The sequence below is a fragment of the Podarcis filfolensis genome (assembly GCF_964270895.1).
Source record: "Podarcis filfolensis genome assembly, chromosome: 7".
In the NCBI taxonomy this organism is placed as follows: Eukaryota; Metazoa; Chordata; class Lepidosauria; order Squamata; family Lacertidae; genus Podarcis; species Podarcis filfolensis.
The window spans coordinates 45856283-45879098 of NC_139603.1; the positions used below are offsets into that span (position 1 = coordinate 45856283).

A 22816-nucleotide genomic window follows, 5' to 3' on the forward strand; every position below is an offset into this window, starting at 1 on the left:
GAACTTGTGCCAGATCTCAGCAGTAATGCCTGTTTTCAGTGCCAGGGGCTGAACAATGGAATAGATATGGAGTAGGGAATCTGTGGTTCTCCAGCTGCTGTTCCATACCTGGCCACTGGACATGCTGGCGTTGGCTTGTGGCAGTTTGGGAGTCCAACTACATCTGAAGTGCTTGCCCACTCCTGGAATAAATAGATTAAAGTGCACCTGAGTGTGTGCAAAAAGCATTTTCTATACCAATAACTCTGGAGAATCCCTATACTCATCAATGATTGAGGAAAGAACTTCCTAGTCAAAGAGGATGTGTCCATAAATGCTCAAGTCCCAAGTCTTTGATGTGTTACTTTGTTGTGGGGGGGGGGAGAGTTAAGGCTGCAATCAATCCTGTTTGCAATCAATCCTGTTTGCAATCAATCAATCCTGCAATCAATCTGGGAGTAAGCAACATTGACATCAATGGGACTTCTAAGTAGACAATTGTACTGTAACACATTTATTGTGGTATAAACTCCTAAGTCCACAAAAGGTTATGCCATAATAAACCTGAGAAACAGTATTCATTGGTGGGGGGAGAAAGTTAGCATTGCAGTGTGCCTGTGCATGCTATTAAAGAAACAGGTTTGTTTCTTTTTCTGAGTTCAATCGCAAACCCCATTAAAGCACATTGGAAGCACCAAAGAATTCTGGGCCCTGTAGTTCATTCCTCGCAGAGTTACTACTTCCAGCAACCCTTAAGAAACTACAGCGCCCAGAATTCTTTGAGGCAGGGGGGAAATGCGTGAAAAAGGCATAGTTTCGCAGCTAGCCTCGGCTCTCCAGGATAAGCGCAAACACCACGCGATTACCCCCTTGGAGTTGCCTCGCAGCGCGACCCTAACTCAGCCAGGATTCCGGCCAGCCTCTTTCCGCCTTGTGGGGCTCTAACTTGTGGGGCCGCCCCTTCCTCTCTAGCTCTTCCCTGTTCTTCGAGCCTCCTCGGTCTTTGCTTCCCCCTCCCACCTCCTCCCCTCGGATGCGGCCGCCCACAAACGCCGCGCGGGCCAATCGGCGTCCCGGAGGGATCCCCAGGGGTCGGCGGAAAGCGGATTCCCGCAGAACTCCCGCCGGAGGCTCCCTGTCGCGATGGGCCGAGGGAGGGTGTTGGGTCTGGCCGCGAGCGACGTCCGCTTCCCCACGTCCCTGGCCCGCCATGGCTCAGACGCGATGGTAAGCGCTGCGCCCGAGCGCGCCCTCTGCCAAGGCGTCGGATCTCCGACGGCTCCAGCGGGGCAGATCTCCTCGGGCGCCCGCGCTAGATCTCGCCGATTGGGCTCGCTGCCTCTCTAGCTTTCCTCCCTCGGGCGTTTTCCCAAGCTCAACGGAGCTGCGGAAGTTGCATCTCCTAGTTTTAAGTGGGTTAGGATGCTAGTCGGTCACTTTAGACGTGTTCCTGCTTTCTGCTCTTGGATCTGTCGTGATTTAGACACCACGCTGCTTGTTCCTTTACGCAGCTAGGTTTGGATGGGCAAATAGCTTCATGACAGGTATTATCAGCCCCGTACAAGCTTGTGTGAGGCCCGGGGTGGGAATCTTGCTGGAATAAAGTTATAAACTCAAACCAAAAAGCATCCAGGGCCATGGGCATAGCCAGGATTTTTGTTGGGGGGACAGGACTTTGTTAGGGGTGGGCAAGACTTTTGTTGGGTGGGCAGAACCAAAGTGATTGGTCAGTTAAGTATTGCTATTGTTTTACTTGACCTAGGGGGGCAGCTCCCCCCCCTTGGTTATGCCAATGTCTAGTGCCGTGGGGGGCAGTGGGGTGGTGGCCAGCTTATCCCTCTGAGGTTGGGGCAAGTGTACCTGACTGCCCCCACCTCTTCACCTCTTAACTAAAATTCTATAACGCCCATCATCTGAGGATCACATGATGGTTTACAATATAAAAACCCCAAAATGCATAACATAGTAACAAACACAAACAATAACCGCCATACCCACAGGGGAGAAACTACATCATGTTCTATGTGGAACTACACTGTTCCCTTTTATTGTTAGTAAATTCATAGGGAAATTTCTTAGTGAAGAAAAAGTTGCTGCTTCCTGTTTGAAGGCTTTCACTGCCCTTTCCTACAACGCTGATGGTAAAGAGATACACTACACCTCTTGATTTAAAACAAAACATAACAACCCTTATTCAGAAAAATTGTACTTGGTGAAGATGTCTATGTACGAGGCCAGATGTAGATGCAAGTGTGTGTGTTGCTGGCATCAATATTGGTTGTTTTTGCTCTTCCATTTAGCACCCCGACCCAGATTATTCTGCAGTTTATGTTGTAATAGAAACAGATGCTCCTGACGGGCTCAAAGGTTATGGCTTAACATTTACGCTGGGCAAAGGGACAGAAGTGGGTAAGTTATCATGTTGCCTCTGATTTAAATTAATCATCTGTTGTGAGAATGACAATTCCTCATTGGAAAGGGCCTCCAAGAGGAAATCTAAGTTCAGAAGCTTTCTTGATCTTTGTACTAATAAGTCATGTATTGCAACTGCTCCACTGCAAAGCCATAGAGCACTGAAGCCTTTTGGCCAAGGGTTAGAGAATTTTCATTACTTCTGTTAGTGTTAATACTACTTCCATATTGAGGGTACCTACAAAACTCTTGCCATTTCCTGTTGCCTTAGGCATGGCATTTAATGGCAAGCTATCCTTGCAGCTCTCAACTGCAGGTTACCAGGGTGTTGCTTTCAGCAGCCTCCCTCCATTTTTTCAGCAATCATGATGATATTTTAAAAGCTTCTTTCCCTGAACATCAGCTCAAACATGCTAATGCCAACACTCAACAGGGTTGGTAGCACTGATGTGAAATTGTTGCATTCCTTTGGACTAAACCATAGAGTTAAGAAGCTTTTAAACATAAATCCCATATTATGAAGGGCTGCCATTAGTGGACTCTATCACCACCTGCTGGCTACTTCCAGAGGGGCAGCCATATTTGTTTGTTGATGCAAAAAACAAAGCTTGTGGCATCTTAAAAACCAACCAGATGTCAGGGAAACCTATAGGCCTTTTTTGAATGATTTCAGTCACCAGGTGAAAATAACAGCCCCTATGGGTGTAAGAGCCTTCTGGTTCTGCAGATAAAATTTATCTGATAAATAAACATTTTCAGATTATGTTTTCGTCTGGTCTTGACTTTAAATCAGTAAATATAGACCTTGATGCCTTTCTGCTGCATCTGGAACCTAATATTTATTGTAAAACAGGGATAGGAAACTGTGGCCCTTCATTGGTTATTTGACTCCAGTTCCCGTCAGCTCTAGCCAGCAAGTTACCTCACCTCACATGTGTCTGTTTCAGAATAACTGGATGCAAACTGCCCCATCTCTTCCCACAGTTAATGTTCTCTCACCTTTCCATCTTGCCACATGCACTTCACAGACATGTAGCACATTCCTGGAAAAACTCTACTTAAATTTCATGCCATTTTCTAATCGTACACACACAATGGGCACTTCTGTGGATAACGTGTACTTTCCTGCTCCCCAGAATTTATTCTGATCTAGTTATCTGTGTAGATTTGCATGCCATTTAGCAACAGAGTTCAACCTGGATAAATTTTGCTTCTTTTAAAACACATGAAAAGTTTCCTATGCGCTTCAGTGCATGTGTGTGCACATCAGTGGTGTGCTTTACATTTAAGGAATAACTGGTAAGCACTCTCAAGCAGCAGGTGAAATTCTATCATTTACCAGGGTGTGTGTGTATAAATGGTGATGTAAAATGTTGCAAACATGATCAGATTTAAAGCAAAGGTTTTAACACACAACAGTTGCAATATCAGCTACTATTTTCTTCTAGAAATATTTTGGCTACTTCCTCCCCCCACCTACCCCCGCCCCCCGCATATCTTCTGCCAATGCAAACTGCTGAGCAATTTTCCCATTGGTTTGGGTTTCTGCTTAGTATAGTAACGTCTTAGCCACCTGCGGTTCCTTCGATCCCAGTGCAACAACAACAGAATCATAATCCTTTAAAGCCTTTCCACTCCACTGCAGTATCTTGCTGCAGCTATTAACACTAGTAAATGAGTTGCAAGGCATGATGTTGATCAAACAGCTGTGATAACCCTAATCGGATTATATGACTTACAGTTCTCTTTTGATATCCTTTACTGCTTCTGTTCACCTCAGCTGAAGTAAGAGGAGTTCGGCTTATGCATCACGCAGATACTTTCTGTACACACACCGAAACCCTACCTTATCCCACTTCTGCTAGGAAGGAATTGATGGCACACAATCCCTTTGGAGTTCTGTTATTTTCTTGCCAAAATTAGGAACTGCTTTACAAAATCTGATTAGTTCAGTCTACCTTCATCTGCCACTCCTCTTTCATCGGTGGTTCTTTCTGCTTCCATTGCTGTGCCAATAATACTCTGGTTGCAGTTGTCGCATATAAAAACAGTTTTTTATCTTGTCTTTTAATGTCAGTGCCTACAATACCAAGTAAAAATGTTTCGGGTTTTTTTTTAAATAAATGTATATTTTAACATCTTTTTCATCTCATTATAAATAATTTCCCAGAAGCCTTTCACTTTCTTACATTCCCACCACAGATGATAAAAAGTGCCTTCCTTTTTCTTACATTTCCAAAATTTGTTACTTATTTTATACATTTTAGCTAATTTCACTGGTGCAATATAGCATCTATACATCATTTTCATTACGTTTTCTTTCAAAGCATTGCATGCAGTAAATTTTCTTCTTTCTTTCCATAATTTCTCCCAGTCTTTTAGCTGTATATTATAACCAAAATCTTTGGCCCAATGTATCATACCCAACTTAACCTCTTCATCTTTCAAATGCCATTCCAACAGCAATTTATACATTTTTCACAATGTTTTAAATTTGTTATTTAATTTGTTATTTGTTCTCTTGAAACACTAGCAGTCCTTTCATAATGACCAGGTTGCCTGCCTCCCTATGAAGCCAATTGTGTATAAGAATTTTCAGAAAAGCCCTGTCAATATCTGGGTAGTGTTTTCAAGGGACATGGAAGAAGCTTTGTCTATGACTGTACCCAGACTGGAATTCCCTTCCTTGTGAGAGCTGATGGCACTTTCTACCTGTTTAGACAAGCCTTTGGCCTCATTATTTGCCACTCCCATTTACGTGATTTATAACCTGCCTTCCAAGAAGTTCCTAGCTGAGCTAAGTGGCTTTAGGATTAATGCTCCTCCTGTATTTGTCATACTGTAATTTTACATAGTTTTGTTGTCCACCTCATGCTAAGTGAAGAAAGGTAGAAGTAAAGCGCCAAGGACAATTCTGTGATTTAACCAGACATCCCTAGCCAAACTGGTATTTCATTGCTCTAGGATTTCATTCAAGAGTTGTTTTTCATTTGAAGGACTGAACACACAATATTTTCACAGCTCACTAAAATCCTGGATTCGTTTGCAATTTAAAATCCTTCAAGATTTTGGTGTATTTTGCAGTTGTCTGTGCAGTCAATGCACTTTCTGCTCATGTGGTCAATAAAGACTTGGATGAAATAATTGGTGATTTTCGAGGTTTCTACCGGCAGCTCACCAGTGATGGGCAACTCCGATGGGTAAGATACTTTTCAGCATTTTGGAATAAGGCTAACGTATGAATGCAAAAGTGTCCGTGTAAGAAAAAATAACTGGAAACCGATTTACCTTATTGGCCCAAATATAAGCTGCACCCGCAAATAAGCCTCACCTTTAAAATACAAAGGGGGGAAAGAAAAAAAATACAATACCCGAATATAAACCGCTCCCTTAAAATTGGGTTACAAACTGAAAATCGCTGCGGTTGGTAGAATTGTAACTCCAAGCCAATTTAAGCCTTTGATCTTGCAAGCCCGCAAAAGTTATAGTACAATTGCTAAAATCGCAAATTGCTGTTCAGTTGCTGCAATTCTGAAGGCACTCACACCCGTAAATGGCAAATGAACAGTCTCAAGCTCGCAAATCGGCAAAAAAAATTTTTTGCTCTGTTTTACCGTATGTCTGTTTCAGCAGCGATACTGTAAAAGCCAATTTTTGTAATCCGCACTTTTAACTTTTCATGTTCGGAATTTGGGGGAGAAAGTGCTGCTTATATTTGTGCCAATGCAGTAGGTATTGATCCTGCCATCAGACATGTATTACCAAGTAAAGCAGAGCTGACTTGGTACAACCTAAGACTTAGGTTCAACATTGCTTGTATTCTTGTATTTGTGGCAACGTCAAATGCTCTCACTCAGTCCCATTTATTAACTTACACATTTTCAACAAATATTCACAAAATGCCACTATTGTACAAACCCCAAACAATGCAGGGACATTGCTAAGTGAGTTGCACCCATCATGTTATGGTTTTGTACAAGCCAATGTATATGTTTGTGCTGGGTGTGCTGGAAAATACTAGCTGTACTTTAATACGCCTTGGAATATAATTGACCTCAATTTATCTAAATCTCAAAGGGCTGATTTGCATAACATGGAAAGTCAAACTCTGACTTAGCAAGAATGTTTGGGATCCTGGAGAGGAGTGCTCAACCACTTCATTCCTCCCCAGTCCTTTTTGCTTCTGTGATGGACAGAGCTAAGCTCAGTGCAAGTGGATAAGTTTTATGCTTGCTTGGTGAGGCAAGGTTTGTTCTTGGTTACAGCTTACAGTTAGTGAGGAGAGAGCTTAACCAGGAGTCCCTGTTCAGAGGGCGTGCTAAACCATATATTTGCATGGTGGTAAAATTGACCAGGGAGGAACAAAGTGGTTGTGAAACATCTATTTGGGAGCCTGCAGGGTTTGCAGTCTCTCTCCAAGGTAGTTTGGCTTAACGTATCATGCAACTCCCCTTCACTGTTTGCTTCCATACAAATATGTATTCACAGCAAGTCTGGGAATCAAGAATTATAGGCTTACAGAACTGCAAGGAGACGCGTAGCTGCTTATTCCATAAAAGGGTATCCTTGCTCAACCTTTTCTTGATATCGTTCAAGGAAGGAGGCTGCCTTAGCTAGATTATTCTAAATGCTTTAGATACCTTGTAGGCCTTTGGGGAGAGTCTTGTCATACTTATCTCTTCATGGCTACCATAATATATTGACGACATCCTTTTGTCAACAGATTGGTCCTGAGAAAGGAGCTGTGCATTTAGCCACGGCTGCTATTCTGAATGCGGTCTGGGACTTGTGGGCCAAACAGGAAGGGAAGGTAATGGATTGGAAGCAAGTGGACAAAGACTATCACAGTTTAGTCCACCTCCCAACTATAATGTTTTTCCATGAATGGAAGGGTAGGAATCTTCCTAATTTCAGGTGGCTGATCTGTTTCTATCACTGATATTCTATTATTCAGATTTGCCCTCAAGACACACATGTGGTGGGTGGGTGTTGCCCACCAGTGGTCATGACTGGAGCCAGCAGTAGGAATAGCCAGAACTGGTGCAAACCATACCTTCAAATGGATATAGCAGGGCTCATAGCGAGCTGTTTGAAGCAGTGCTTATTAGCACCAATCAGCTGACTGAGGTAAAAATGCACCTTCAAAGGGGCTCACTGACAGCAGCGATCAGTTCCAAGGCATGGTTGCATCTCTACCTCCTTCAAGGCAGCTGAGACACTCAGTCATCTCTCTCCTACAATCATAGAATTGTAAAGCTGAAAGGGACCCTGAGAATCATCTAGTTCAGGCGTCAGCAACCTTTTTCAGCCGTGGGCCTGTCCACCATCCCTCAGACCGTGTGGGGGGCAGGACTATATTGGGGGGGGGGGGATGAACGAATTCCTATGCCCCACAAATAACCCAGAGATGCATTTGAAATAAAAGCACACCAGCATAAAAGAGCCAGCGTGGTCTAGTGGTTAAGAGCGGTGGACTTGTAATCTGGTGAACCGGGTTTGATTCCCCGCTCCTCCACATGCAGCTGCTGGGCCAGTCACACTTCTCTGAAGTCTCTCAGCCTCACTCACCTCACAGAGTGTTTGTTGTGGGGGAGGAAGGGAAAGGAGATTGTTAGCCGCTTTGAGACTCCTTCAGGTAGTGATAAAGCGGGATATCAAATCCAAACTCTTCTTCTTCTACTCATGTAAAAACACGAGGCAGGCCCCACAAATAACCCAGAGATGCATTTTAAATAAAAGGACACATTCTACTCATGTAAAAACATGCTGATTCCTGGACTGTCCGTGGGCCGGATTGAAAAGGCGATTGGGCCGCATCTGGCCCACGGGCCTTAGGTTGCCTACCCCTGATCTAGTTCAACTCCCTGCAGTGCAGGAATATGCAGCTGTCCCATACAGGGATTGAACCTGCAACCTTGGCATTATCAGCTCCATGCTGTAACCAACTGAGCTGCCCAGGCCTGCCAGTTCTCAGTAGCCATGAGAGGCAAAGGTTGAGCAAACAGGTGGCAGGTTGTAGCACTCCATACCTTGCCAGCATTCTTAGGCTGTATCAGCTCAAAGTATCCAAATGAAAATTCCTAGTCAGTTCCCATAATGCATCCTGTTATTGACTGTTACCACAGTGACATCTGAGCTCGAGCGTATCCTATCCTCAAAGTACTGTGCAAATAATTCGCAGTGGGTGTTCAGTTTTAGTTAAGTCATATGCATTTACTAAACTGAGGGATAAGGAGTGATGCAAGATCTCCTGCTTTGGCTGAGTCAAGATTTGAATCCAGGTTTCTCTAAATTCAGTGCTCTAGTCATATAAATCAAGTGCAAATATTGGTGGGGGAAATCTACCTACCATATGCATTCCACAGAATGAGATTTTTCAGTAGCTGGAAATCTGACAATATGCCCATCTTTTCTTAAATATTACCTATCTATAGCCTTTGGGGATATATGGAGGGATGTGTTATTTCTTTAAGTAAAGCATTTCAGATGCTTCCAAAATCAATTTTGTAGAAACAGAATGATTTCCAAGTAATAGAAATGATCCTGCCATGGCCAAATACATGCAGAGTGTAAGAAAAATCCAGAGGTGCTCCTTAAAATACTGGGGAACTAACCACAGAGTCAGGGCAAAGCCCCTCATCACTTTGGCCAGCCTATCAGAGGAAAGCAAGCAGCCTCTAACTTGTGCATTCAGCATCCTGGGCCCCTGCAGAGAGCATGTTAGCAGAAATAACTAGTACCACCCAATTGCAAAATGCAGGTGTTGTACTTAATGGAACCTGAGCACCAGTTCATAACAATTCCTGGCTCGCATGTCAAAGAATATAAGCAGCTGTCTTTCTGTAACCTGTTAATTTACCCTAACAACTGCTATAAGTGTTCAAACCCGGATGAGGAACCTGTCCCCCTTCAGATTTTGTTGGAATACATCTCCTATCATCTCAGGCTGTCAGGCCTCCCCTCCCTCAGACCTGACATAACAACTTTAAATATTTCAATCTCTCTCTCTCATTTTTTTTAAAGCCACTCTGGAAACTGCTTGTTGACATGGTAAGAAAAAAACTGTATTATTGTTTATTCATGTCCTTGCTGTGCTAAAGTTATGGTATAAAGCTATGGTTACAAATCACGACCTATCACTAGTTAAATAGTTTGTGGCAAAAATCCACAGTCTTCTGAGTCCTGTGGACTACACAGTTTACTTGCCATCTCTATGCTTCCTGCACTGCTGTGCAAACAATTGTCCATGAACAAATGCTATACCAGATGTTAGTTGGCATTTATAGTGCTCATTAAAAAAAAAGTGCAGTAAGAAAGAAATGCCATGATTGTCAATATTACAATAGAAATCCATATTTATGTTGTTTTTAAGTTGGTTGGTGTGTAATTTGATATCACTAAACATTTGAGGCTTAAGTAATCAAAGAAAAGTAAGCAAATAGCTATTTAAATTTGTGTGCTCTTTTGGTCCTCAAAGTAATCTAGTGTATTTTCATTATTTGTTTTCCTGTAGCACCATCTATATACAGAGCACTTTATAACGAACAAGTTTGGCAGGTCCCTATTCCAAGAGGCTAATATATATACATGATCCACATCTAAAATTGTACAGCCTGCATGTTTTGGTATTTGTGGCATCAGGTTACTCGTTTGAACGTCAATTTTGCAGCTTGTTATGCTGCTTGTTTGCATTTGCCTCTATGCACAGGGCTTTCTCAATGAATGTTTGCTGTGTTGAGGTCCTGTCTCTATACAAACCAGATTCTAAAGATCAGTGGTTTTCAATTCATGTGCCACATCAGATTACACCCCTGGCTGAGCAAAGTTCCACTTTACCAATGCTGCCCTTGCATTGTTTTGTTGGTTTAAGCAGAGGATTTGTTCTATATTTTTATTGTTTGTGTTTATATGGTTTTTGTCCTGGCCTTCAGCTAGCACAATAAACTTATTGAACTTCAACCAATGCCACCCAGTGGGAGAGTACAGAAGAGCATCGGTGTGCTTTGTATGTGTGCAACAATATCGGCATTGAAACTCACAGTTGGTTTCAAACTTGGTCCTTTTGTTATTTTGCTTCCACCACTGTAAGGTGCCAGGATATTTCCAGAGTAGGACGTTGTGGGCTCAGATCTTGCTCTGGTCACAGCCAGCAAAGGTGGGCATGCATCAACAGACCTCTGAACACACAAACCTGTTCATGGAAAATGTCTCTTGGACTGGGTTAATCATACATGGTGTTTCACTTCTCAAATAATACAACAATTTGATTCCTTTTTCCTTACCAGGATCCCAAACAGTTGTTATCTTGCATAGATTTCAGATACATTACGGATGCCCTGACAGAAGAAGAAGCTCTCAGTAAGTTATTTTTATAGGCCGCAAAACCTACATTCCCTTACTTTAGGTTAGCCCTACTGATTTCTTTCTATTAACCAAGTCCGGAAATTTAATATTCAGTAATTAGTAAGTAGAGTGCTTTTTCTGAGTACAATGGTACCTTGGTTCTCAAACTTACTGTAATCCATTCTGGAAGTCCGTTCCAGAACCAAGGTGCGCTTTCCCATAGAAAGTAATGCAAAATGGATTAATCTGTTCCAGACTTTTAAAAACAACCCCTAAAACAGCAATTTAACATGAATTTTACTATCTCATGAGACCATTGATCCATAAAATGAAAGCAATAAACAATGTACTGCAGTCATACAATCAATCAGTAGCTGAACTGGGTTCCACATAGTCACAGAAACAAAAGAAAAAAGGTGCAAGAACAAAAACGCAAAATAAATAGCAAAAACAGACAGACCTCAGCGTGGCACTCAAAACGGAGCACGTTCGGCTTCCGAAAAAAGTTCGCAAACTGTAACACTTACTTCCGGGTTTGCAGTGTTTGGGTTCCAAGTTGTTTGAGTACCAAGGCGTTTGAGAACCAAGGTACCACTGTACTTAATGTGCATTAGCTCAGTAAACTTTTAAACTGTTCTTAGAGCAGCCCACTACAACCATCTCTTCCCTGTTTAGTGAAGTTTTAAATGTTTGAAGTTTTATTCTGTTTTTAGTCCTCTGTTGGGAGCTGCCCAGAGTGGCTGTGGAAACCCATCCAGATGGGCGGGGTATAAATAATAAAATAATTATTATTATTTTCTTCTTCTTCTTCCTCTTCTTCTTCTTCTTCTTCTTCTTCTTCTTCTTCTTCTTCTTCTTCTTCTTCTTCTCCTTCTTCTTCCAAATGGGGAGTCAGGGCGCTGAGGTTGAAAATGAATGGCTTACCTATGACACCCTGCCACCAGTGAATCTGTGACTAAGCAGAGGCAGAGGTTTAATCTGTGAACTGTACTTCATGGCTCATGATTTAGGCTTCTGTGTAACAACAGCTCAGAATATAGACCCTGTAATTATTTGTACAGCAAGTGCACTTCCATGTAATTTTGCTTTATAAAAATAGCACTCTTTATAAATAAAGATAGGAATGACATTGCATTTTGGTTTTAACATTGTGCTTTCTCTTTCCATTTCACTAGCAATCCTTCAAAGTGGCCTAGTGGGGAAAAAACAAAGAGGTAAGCAGAACAACTCTTCCTTCTGCTGTTAGCTGATTATTAGTTTGACTCCCAAAAGGTTATTCTGAAACTTGATATGGGAAATGGCCACTGATGTCTCACATGCATAGCGACATAGCATTCTTTTTCTTTCTTCTTAAAACAGGGAGTCTGTGGCCCTCCAAATGTTGTTGGACTCCCACCTTCCCTGACTATTGGGCATGCTGGCTGGCGATGAGGAGAGTTGCGAATCCATCAGCAAGTGGTGGTTCCTCAACCCTTCTTTAAAGGCAGCTTTTGGAAACTCTAGCTACTTTCAGGCAAAGCAGTGGGAAATCACCCTGTGGGAACCCAGGATTTTCATTCATCCTAGAGGTCTTTTTAAACATTTTTACTTTAGTGTCCAGTTGTTGTAGGGAATCCAGATGTCTTTTCCCAGGGTAGCGATTCTGTTGCAAGGAAATTTCATTTAAATTGCTGGTGGTGACTGTTATGTATTGAAGTTCTCACCCTGGGCCAGCAGGGGGATACTGTAGATAGTTTTCACTCAGGTCCACGTCAGTTATTTTAGGCGGGAAACCCTGGGTTGTGTTTGCTACAATGTTGACAGCCGGCTGCCTATAAAAGCAGGCCGGCTGAGCTGTTTGCTGTTCAGTTCTGTCCAGCTTACAAGTAAAGAGCTGCTCTGGAGAAATCGCTGTGTCGTCTGCTATGTTCGCCCACAACTTAACAGTGACGTTCTGCCTCTTTGTAGAAGAACAAATGTTGGAATGCGGCTACCCAGCTTATACCACATCGTGTGCTTGGCTAGGCTATCCAGACCAACAACTGAAACAGGTTTGGTTCTTCCGCACTCTTTCCATTTAGACTTCTGCTTTGAGTTCAGATGCACAAAAGATAATTGGTTTAGGCAGTACAGAGGAAGAGTCAAAAGCAAATTCCATTTTCAAATGCAGCTGTCAGATATTGTCATTTTTTTGGCATGCACGTGGGTCACTGTTGCTCTTAGACTGGTTCACACCAGGGATGAAGGAGAAATTTGATCCAGTTTGCATTAAAATACGAACTCTCTTAATGCAGAGTTTCCAAAATAATATGCTAACAGAAACACAGCCACCGTTCAGACCTTTTAAAACCAAGTAATGTGTGCAAAAATGCATATACTGGGATACTGTGTCCACAAAAATACATGCATTAATGAAAATAACATTCAAAAATGCATTATTTTAGGGGAAAGTGTTTTACAAAAATATGTCTCTAGGCATGATTGCACTCAAAAAGGTGCAAATTAGGAGACGTGCACTAAATGCTGTTGGATTTTCACAAGGATTTTTTATTATTATTGCAAAGTGTTGAAATGTGGAGAACTGAATTTAGGACTAAAAATGAGAAACTGAGAGGGAACGAAACTGCAGAGATGGGCAAATCTGTCCAATTTTCCCTGGCTGTTGTATATGGGTGGGATATGAAAACAAGTCTTAAAGGGTTTGTTCTTTCTCCTGCTGTGCATAGAACAATTTATATGAATCATGGTCCATGTGTGGTAATGCCGGTTTAAGTAGATATTGCTCCCATGATCCATTTGCCCCTCTTTTGTGACAGATAGATCTCCCAGGATAGACTCTCCCTTCAATTCTGCATGCCGTGTGGGTAGACACACTTGTATTGTACACATACAGGGATTGTGTGAAATGACAATTTCTTCTCACTCCCTATTTTTTCAGTCTTTGCAAACCTGGTGCCCTCCATATATTTTTGAACTACACAACTCCCATCAGCCCCAGCCAGCATAACTGTTGACCGAGGCTGATGGGAGTTGCATTCCAAAATATTTGGAAGGTACTAGTTTTGCAGAGGCTGCTCTAGACCGGTGAACCTAAAAAGCAATAAATCTTAAATCATGCTAAGCGAGTGAACTCACCATTAACCTGTGAAATACGCTACTATGAAAGACGAGACAATAAAACCAACAGATTCTGTCGGTTCGGCTAAGAGTCCTTTTGTACAAATGGTTGCTCACGTGTGCTGTATGTGTGTGTGTGACAGATGTAACTTTCTTGGCAGCTTTGTACTGAAGCGCTGAAGGATGGTTGGACCAGGTATAGTCAATTTATATTGAATACTTCACTTCTAGTTGTATAAGATATACATAACAGGCAAGTTCTGGTTTGTCAGGAAAACGACAAAAGAAAATGAATTTTCTTACCTTTGTTGTCAGAAGTTATTGATTTGCTTCCAAAGTGGGCTACACAATTGCTACTTTATGTACATACAGGCACTGTCAGGAGCTCGTCCTACACTCGAGTAGGACCCTGGCAGAGACACATGCCAGACTGGCATGTTCTCTCCCTCCTGGTCGTTCGTTCGGGAGCTTCAAAAGCTTTCTTCAGCCCGAACATCACAGCGAATGATGCCAACAGACATCGGCACGCTTAGGAATCTGCAGAGTTTGTGCAGCTTGCGTAACAGACCTCAGCAACTCAGCATTTTGGCTAATCTACTTTATTTAAATATAAACACGCATGGAGCACTGCAACATGGCTCCCTCTCTCTCTAGCATCAGACAGCAAGGAGAAATAACGAAGGACAATAGTCCCACTTCACAGAACACAGTAACACAAACATCCTGTCTCCGTCACTTCCCACTTTGTGGAGTCAAAACATACACCGTCATGTGATAGACAACAATCCCATGACTGCAATCATGGAGCAGGAATTCTAACAGGCACTACATCCAAAAGTTGCAATCATGGTTGGTAGTTCACCTGACTACCTGCTGCCTGCATTTCTTCTTCTGTTTCATGGGAGGTAGGGGGTAGGGGCAAGGCAGGGGCAAGGCCTGCATGGTACCAGCAGTGTGTGCATTTGCACTGGACAGACTTTAACTGCCACATCCCGCATACCCACCCTCCTGGTGAGAAGCAGCAACACAGGTGATGGGCGATCAGGTGAGGACCACCAACCACTACAGCAAAGTTGTTGCCGTCAGCTTTGACAGCTCAGCTCAATTGCTGGGCTGAAGGAAAGAAGAAACGAGTGTCCTTCTGCACCTCAAACAGGTGAGCAGCACAGCTGGTCCCTTTGTTCTGCATTGCAGGGGTATCTGAGCATGTGCATACATGTGTAGGGGAGGCAAGTTGTATCTCCTGTGCACACACAAACTTAGGGTGTGAAGAAACCAACCTAGAACGTCGATCTAGGATTTATGTTTCACCCTGACTGAATCAGGGCATTGGACTCAGTCCTACATCAAGTTACTCATGCTCACATATCACCGAGTCCACCGGTTGGCATGGATTTACATGAGGTGTTTTTACACACATTTGAAAGAACAACAGTTGTTCTCATTCATATTGCTTCTGAAGTTCAGAGTTGGAGAGTAGAGTATAAACTTTTCCAGTTTGGAACTCCGGGACTAATTCTGAGCCCAAACCAAGTCTTTCACAAGTTCAGTCTCAGTTCACAATTAGTTCATCTCTAACAACAGTGTTCTTCAGTGCCACAAACACCCATTTCCCGTTCATTCAACAAAAAAAATATACCTGGAAGAGGTGCCTATAAGAAAGGCTGTTCCTTCAGAAGTCTTAAGTGGCAGCAACATTGTGGGCACCAAGACTCCTGGGAAATATAGTTCCTCACACTTTCCAGATCATTTCTAAGAACCCAGGATTCTTGCATTCAGAACATTGTTACTACAGCAGTTAAGTAATCAAGGCTCCTGAAGCAGGCTTTAAAAAGTAACATTTCATGATAAATTTTGGGAGAAAGTAGAAAGGGGCATCAGGAGTGCTTTTAGAGAGTCTAGGAGTAGGAGGCCTTAATCCCTTGAGTTCCTGTGGGTGTCTTTTACAAGGATATTGTGGGAGGGAAGCCTTCTAGGCCTACAACACGTTACAGAGCACATGATGGGCCAGGTTTAAAACAATTATGCCCCGATCTAAATTGAGTCTATATTAGCTCCTTCTAGGCAAGCAAAGACTTGAGTTTAGCCTTGAAAAGCTTGCCCTTCTCCAGTTCTCATTTTTATGCTGTTACATAAAAGATAAAAGAAATGAGTGATCATAGAAGAAGAAAAAAGCTGTTACAAACTTTTAGCCATCTTAATTTTATTACAAATGTGTCCCTAGGTTCAAAGTAAAAGTTGGAGCGGATCTCCAGGATGACATTCGGAGATGCAGACTTGTTAGAGAAATGATTGGTCCTGAAAATATACTGGTATATATCACATATCTAGGGCTATGTTTTGTTGTAATATCATGCTGCCTGTCACTGTCGATCATGTGGATGGTTGGAATCCATGCCTATGTTGGGGTGAAAAGTAACCAGCCATTGATTTTGGCCAGGCTTCCTCTACCTCGGCCCTCCAGATGTTTTAAGACTACAATTCCCATCATCCCTGGCCACTGGTCCTGCTAGCTAGGGATCATGGGAGTTGTAGGCCAAAAACATCTGGAGGGCCGAGGTTGAAGAAGCCTGCTTTGGGCATACTGACAAATCTGAGTCTCTTTATTTTTTGGAATCAGCTTTGATGAACTTAATGTTAAAAAATATACATTTTAGTTATGTGGCCCTCCCACTTTCTTCAGGCACTGTCTTTAGTACAGTGATACCTCGGGTTACAGACGCTTCAGGTTGTGCATTTTTAGGTTGCACACCACGCCTAACCTGGAAGTAGTGGAACGGGTTACTTCCGGGTTTCGGTGCTCGTGCATGTGCAGAAGCACCAAATTGCAACCCATGCATGAGCACCCGCAGCGCTGCGGGTTGCGAATGCTGCGGGTTGCGAATGTGCCTCCCGCATGGATCACGTTCGCAACCCGAGGTTCCACTGTATTTTGTATTTTGTTTTCTTATTCATTGTAATAACACATTGTGTGCATTTACTTGGAAGCAAGTCCGACTGAAGCATGCACAGGACTGCAGTCTTAGCCAAAGCATAACTGCTAGGATTTTTCACTACATTTGAGTCCTGTGTTGGTCAGTTAATTAGGACTTCATTTCTTTAGAATAAATGTGTGGTTTGGAGAATTGGGTACATTATTTCTTCCTACTTCAATAGAAAATGCTAGCTAGCAGATACCAGATGATTCAAATTGTTTAACACCTCAGCAGTATGAACCTAGCGTGTGTCATAAGAAAAGCTTGACTCAAATTCTCCTTACTTTCCATCTGTCTAAAATCAACATCACCATTGTTACAACACTGAGTTCAATGACATAGTTGAGTGAATGCAGTCTGTAACTATTCTCAGATGCTGGACGCTAACCAAAGATGGGAAGTGAAAGAAGCCATAGAATGGGTCACAAAACTAGCTGAATTCAAACCACTGTGGATAGAGGAACCAACTTCCCCCGACGATATTCTTGGGCACGCAACCATTGCCAAGGTCAGAGGAGTTGTTTTTCATTTCGGTGAGATGACAACCTAATGTAGATCTAGGATTTATGTTTTGTCCCAACTGAATCAGGGCATTGGACTGTCTACATAACAGAGAACTTTGATGATTTATTGACTTGTGGTTTTCTTTAGAACACTTAGAGTTCAGGCTCAAACAGTTGTCAAAAGTCATTAACATCTACTTGCTACAATATCCTGTCACACATGCAGCATATATTCCATTAAACTTTAAATGAGTAACATATTTGTGAAGGCTAATAAAAGACTGAAAAATATATACATCCGTGTGCAAGCCAACCAGCAGTGCTCCTAAAATGCATGTGATTCAAGCGCTCTTTAATACGTTTGGCCTGAAGTTCAAATTATATGAGAAATATAATACTAGCCAAGGATGTGTGATCAAAACTTATTAGAGCACCAGTGGTCTCGCATGTACACCATAGCCAAAATCCAACACCAAGTTAGTAATGCTTAAACACCATTGATTTCAGTGGGATTTGTGTGCATAACTGTGTTCAGTTACAGTCCAAGGATATTCCATATGGTCGCACACACCCGCTTATGTAATTCTTCACACCTAATTGATTAAGCAAAGAAAGTATCAACTATGCTAATAATTCTATCATTTCCTTTAGCTTTCTTCTAATTGTATGAAATGATTGCTGAACCATTACATTTTGTTTTCCCCCTGTGAATATCTGGATTTGGAAAAACTCAGAAACCTATGGCATGTCACAAGCTGTTCTTGTTTTTAGGCTTTAGCGCCATTAGGGATTGGTGTTGCAACAGGAGAACAAGTAAGTTTCCTTATAAATGTCTTGTTTTATATTAGTTGTCTTGGAAGCCATTCCATCGAACTTTGCTGAAATGAGTGATTGGGTAAAATCTTCCCATCACATTTCCTTGAACTGAAATATTTGTTTATGAGAAAGCACCAAATAAAGTGTGCCTGTCAGCTAGGGATCCAAAGTTAATTTACAGAGCAATCCAATAGATGTCTAATCGGAAGTAAGCCCCCTGGAATTCAATGGGACTTTCTCCCAGGGAAGAACATACTGCAACCTTAAGGAAATTCATGGAAGGAAAGTTTCCTATCCTCTTCATTCTCCTACAAAAAGTATCTCTGGAGGGCTAGGATGGTGGTGGTGCCAGAACTATGTGGAATGGATCTGAGGGGAGGAAACTATTAAAAAAAATATATGCTAACTTATTTTAGGAGCAATGACAATTGTGATAAAATGTTAGTCAAAGCTTTGCTTGGAAATTATTTCCTTGTACTACTTAAAATTTAAGCAACTTATGGAAGTATATTTACTGAATTGTCATTTAAGAAAAAAAATGGAACAAATCAAAATTGTCAAGAAACCAGTTTTAGCACACCTGAAGTGCTATGTATCTTATACAGTGGTACCTCGGGTTACAGACGCTTCAGGTTACAGACTCCGCTAACCCAGAAATAAAACATTGGGTTAAGAACTTTGCTTCAGGATGAGAACAGAAATTGCGCGGCAGCAGGAGGCCCCATTAGCTAAAGTGGTGTTTCAGGTTAAGAAGAGTTTCAGGTTAAGAACGGACCTCCGGAACGAATTAAGTACATAACCAGAGGTACCACTGTATTTAAATATGCATGCATGCTTCTTTGGGGCAGTCACCTTAGATATGTTAATTACAACTGTATTCGTTTGTTTTATGAGTGTGCATTGCTAAAAATAACACCCTGTTCCATTCCTCATATAATTTAAAGCCTTCATATGGAACAGGGCATACAGAATCTTTTCAGTTGTCTCTTCAGCTGTTTTTTTTTTTAGGATGCAGAAATTCAATATGCATTGCTTTAAAGGCAACAACAGCATAGTCTCTATAATAAAATGCTGTCGTTTCTATATATTTTAAGCTAACCTTCAAATATTTTGATCTTATTTGGGCTAAGCAATTTTTTCCCATCATCTGCAGTGCCATAACAGAGTGATATTTAAGCAGCTCCTGCAGGCTCAGGCCTTGAGTTACGTCCAGGTGGATAGTTGCAGGTTGGGCAGTGTCAATGAAAACTTGTCTGTGCTGCTGATGGCCAAGAAATTTCAAGGTAAGGCTCTTGAAAATTCTGCTGTAAAAGTACTAGGTGTGTTTTCTGGTCATTTCTGCTGCTGGCATAGCATTTGGTTTTCTGTATGTAAGCATGATTTTTATGTGATTTTTTTAATAGCAGAAGTAGGTAGTATTAGGGGAGTTTGGCTTTTTCCAGGAATCATCTATGATAAATATATTTTTAAAAGGCTAAAGGAATGAATTAAGTGCAACAAAGCATATTTTAGGCTAGAGGGATGACAAGTTGTGTTGTCTTGTCAGCAGTGCTAATGCAGCTTGTATCCTTTGTTTTCAGTCCCTGTGTGTCCTCATGCTGGAGGGGTTGGGCTCTGTGAGCTGGTACAGCACTTGATAATATTTGACTACATTTCAATATCTGGTAGCCTTGAGAACAGGTTAGTAGTAGTATTTATCTGATTCTTCCCTGTTGGAACAGTCTCCAAGAGTCTTGGCTTTTGACTCTTGGACCCGATGCCTAGGTTCTGGTGTTTGATCAATCATACATATGATCTTTTTGATAGAGAAATTCAGGATAAAGCTTTACCCTTCTTTGCCACAACCGTAGCCCTGGTTTTCATTTTTATCCCTCCCTTTAACCCTTGTTGTTAATCCCAGCCATAGTCTGAAGTCTTTCTAAAACTGTTTACTTAGCAAACCTGAGCAACCATCATACTCCCATGTATTTCTCAACAGTTACGGGATCGATTACCTGTAGTGTTTCATTTCCCCACCCCAATGTTCTTTTTAAAAAATATTACAATATTACAATTAACTTACTATGCTGTCAGGGCTATCAGTATACTATTACTGGAATGAACAGTGAAATCACCACTCAGCTAATTGGTGGGGTGTCCATTCCATCTTCAGCAACTTCTCAGAATAACAGCCTTTTGCCAATATCATACATTCTCTTTGTGTGTTGATATAGTACTTGAAGTGTTTTGTAATATTTGTTTTGTACTTCCCCCTATATATTTCTGTATGTAACTAAAATGTACAGCACTGCAATGATGGAGCTTAGAAGTAATCCCCCGCCCAATGCTATTCATTTCTGCTCCAAGCTGGCTTTATTTTGATGCAGCAGTTAACGTTATCACAGTGAAAAGCTACAACACTCAATTTATTATTTATAATATTTTTTGAGGGGGTAAACTTACTGGGTTACAATGGTCTCCTTCCATTATTAGGAGCTCAGTATTTCACTTTACATATTTCCTGGTAGCCCAACAAATTTAAGTTAACATTATACTCAAATAGCTTTTGTGTCAGAATGTAATACTTTTTGTTAAACTGGAGTCATTATGAAATAACTTTATTTTTTGGTAGGACTTTAAAGGGGTCTAGTGAACCAATGTTTTCCTTTCAGGATGTGTGAATATGTTGACCATCTACATGAACACTTCAAGTACCCTGTAGTAATCAAGAATGCATCCTATATGCCGCCACAGGTATTTGTACCCCCATAATATTTTCAGTGCTCCCAGAATGCAAGTATTTCCTCAAACCTTTAATGGAAGCAAGAGGGAAATCCACATATATCCTATCCACAGCATGTGCAAGTTGTCATTGTTTTAAAACAGCCCACAGGCTAGATTTGGTCGCCGTGTCATGGTAATGTCAGATGATTGACAGGTAGATGGCCCCATACACCTGTAGGGAGTGGGCAAGTTTAGGTTCTGCTAACAGGATCCTGTTCCCCACCCATAAAGGAGACTCGGGACAGCTTCTGAAGTTTGGATTAGGGCTCTTGCTGAAGCAGTGTTCAAGAAGATTTTGCAAATCCACAAAATATATGGCTGCTTTGTATTTACAATTTTACTATTGAAATTAAGGGTCCTTGAGTAAGCTTCCAGATGTTAGCATTAATTTTTGTTCACTATAACCTAGTGAACGCTATGCCCAATTAATGCAAAACACAAACCAAAATGCATTATTGAATGCAATACGTAAGTTGCTGCTAAATATATTCGCAACCTATACAGAAGTTAACAGGTTCTGTATCATACTAGCTTGTTTCTAGGCAGACCTGCCAAAATAGTGACAAAGTAGAGGTGGGGATATACAACCTGAAGATGTTTAAGGCTAATTCTATGCACTAGTTTACATGAAAATTGTCTTCAGTAGCTAGAACATATTATGAGGTGGCTAATCTTTTTCACCCAAGAGTCACACCGAACGTTAGTCATGCCTCTGAGGTCTCTATGTCAGAGTAGGTGTGGCCAACACAGATATTTGTTTTCTCACCCCACAGCAAGGCTGAAGTAGAAGATCAGGCAGCAAGAAAAATGGGGATTTTGTTCTTCTTGCAGTGTCTATTCTCCTACTATGATATAGCTCCATTACAGCTTTAGTCATGCTTCCTGTTTCCTAAGTGCTGCAAGTTAGCCAAAGGTGCAAGATTGTTTAATCACCTCTGGTGAAGAGGAATGTTTTAAATAGAAAAAAAACTATCTATGACCTTTTAAATTTGTCTGTTGTTGTGCTACGTTATTTGTGTTTTTATCCTATAAACTGCCCTGTGATCCTTATATGAAATAGGAATAATAATAATAATAATAATAATAATATAATTCGTTCTTTCAGGCAGCTGGATATTCCACTGAAATGAAAGAAGATTCTGCAAGGAAATACCAGTTTCCACAAGGAGAAGTCTGGCAGAAGCTCCTCTGTGAACATAAAATACAGCTAAAATAAGCTTAAACAGTGGAAGTTTTCAGGGTGAGGTTTAAACTCCCCAGAGCTATATTTACCACAACAAATGGTTGGTTTTGCTGAAGCTACAAGATGATTTCGGATTCAAATTAATGCTTTTAGAAAGCTTTCCTCCACTTACATAACAAGAATAGATTGCAGCCCCAACTATAGAACTCCCGATCACTTTAAGAAAAAATAAGAGCCTTTTTAATAGTTAAGCTGAAAGGGTACATGATTCATTTTTCCTGACACTGTTCCAGGAACTACAGGATTATATAATGCAAGATTGCACTTTGAATGTGCATCTGCTGAGTTTAGAAGTTTCAAATAAAGAAACGATGACTAGATGCTGTGTTTTGTTCTGTCATATATACTAAGGATGTTTTCAGGAATGTCGGAGGTGGGGGAAGTGGTGTATAGGGTATATCATACATACAAAATTACTCATAAAGGAGGAAGAGGCTGCTGCTTTCACCTTCTGCCATAACTACAATGGAAGGAGACACTGGAAGTTATCACTACAATTTACTAGGAACTACAGAAGTCTTCCCAATGAAATATCATTTCTATTTGATAGCCTAGAATGTGGGGGAAGGGCTTGGCATATTATTATTATTCAATTGCCAACTACTTATCCAATTGTTCCATATTTTACACAGCATCCCCTTCCCTTTTATTACCCTGTCAGGTAAACTTGAAACCTATGTAAATTA

General features: G+C 41.4%; 1 protein-coding gene across 2 annotated transcripts; it reads left to right on the forward strand.

Annotated features, from left to right (window-relative positions):
* Positions 1–816: 816 nt before the first annotated feature.
* Positions 817–22450, forward strand: ENOSF1 (enolase superfamily member 1). Of its 2 annotated transcripts, none has more exons than XR_014550139.1 (16): positions 817–1206; positions 2280–2388; positions 5476–5591; positions 7115–7201; positions 9415–9441; positions 10677–10749; positions 11910–11948; positions 12682–12764; positions 13992–14026; positions 16055–16142; positions 17179–17313; positions 18080–18121; positions 19278–19407; positions 19705–19804; positions 20736–20857; positions 21993–22060. XR_014550139.1 is itself a non-coding variant. In XM_083622635.1 (16 exons), the coding sequence occupies exons 1-16, from the start codon at positions 1123–1125 to the stop codon at positions 22101–22103; spliced, it is 1341 nt and encodes a 446-aa protein (XP_083478761.1). In that variant the 5' UTR covers positions 821–1122; the 3' UTR covers positions 22104–22450. The 2 variants fall into 2 exon arrangements, 1 of the variants encoding a protein (XP_083478761.1); XM_083622635.1 differs by having other exon boundaries at positions 821–1206; positions 20776–20857; positions 21993–22450.
* Positions 22451–22816: the final 366 nt, after the last annotated feature.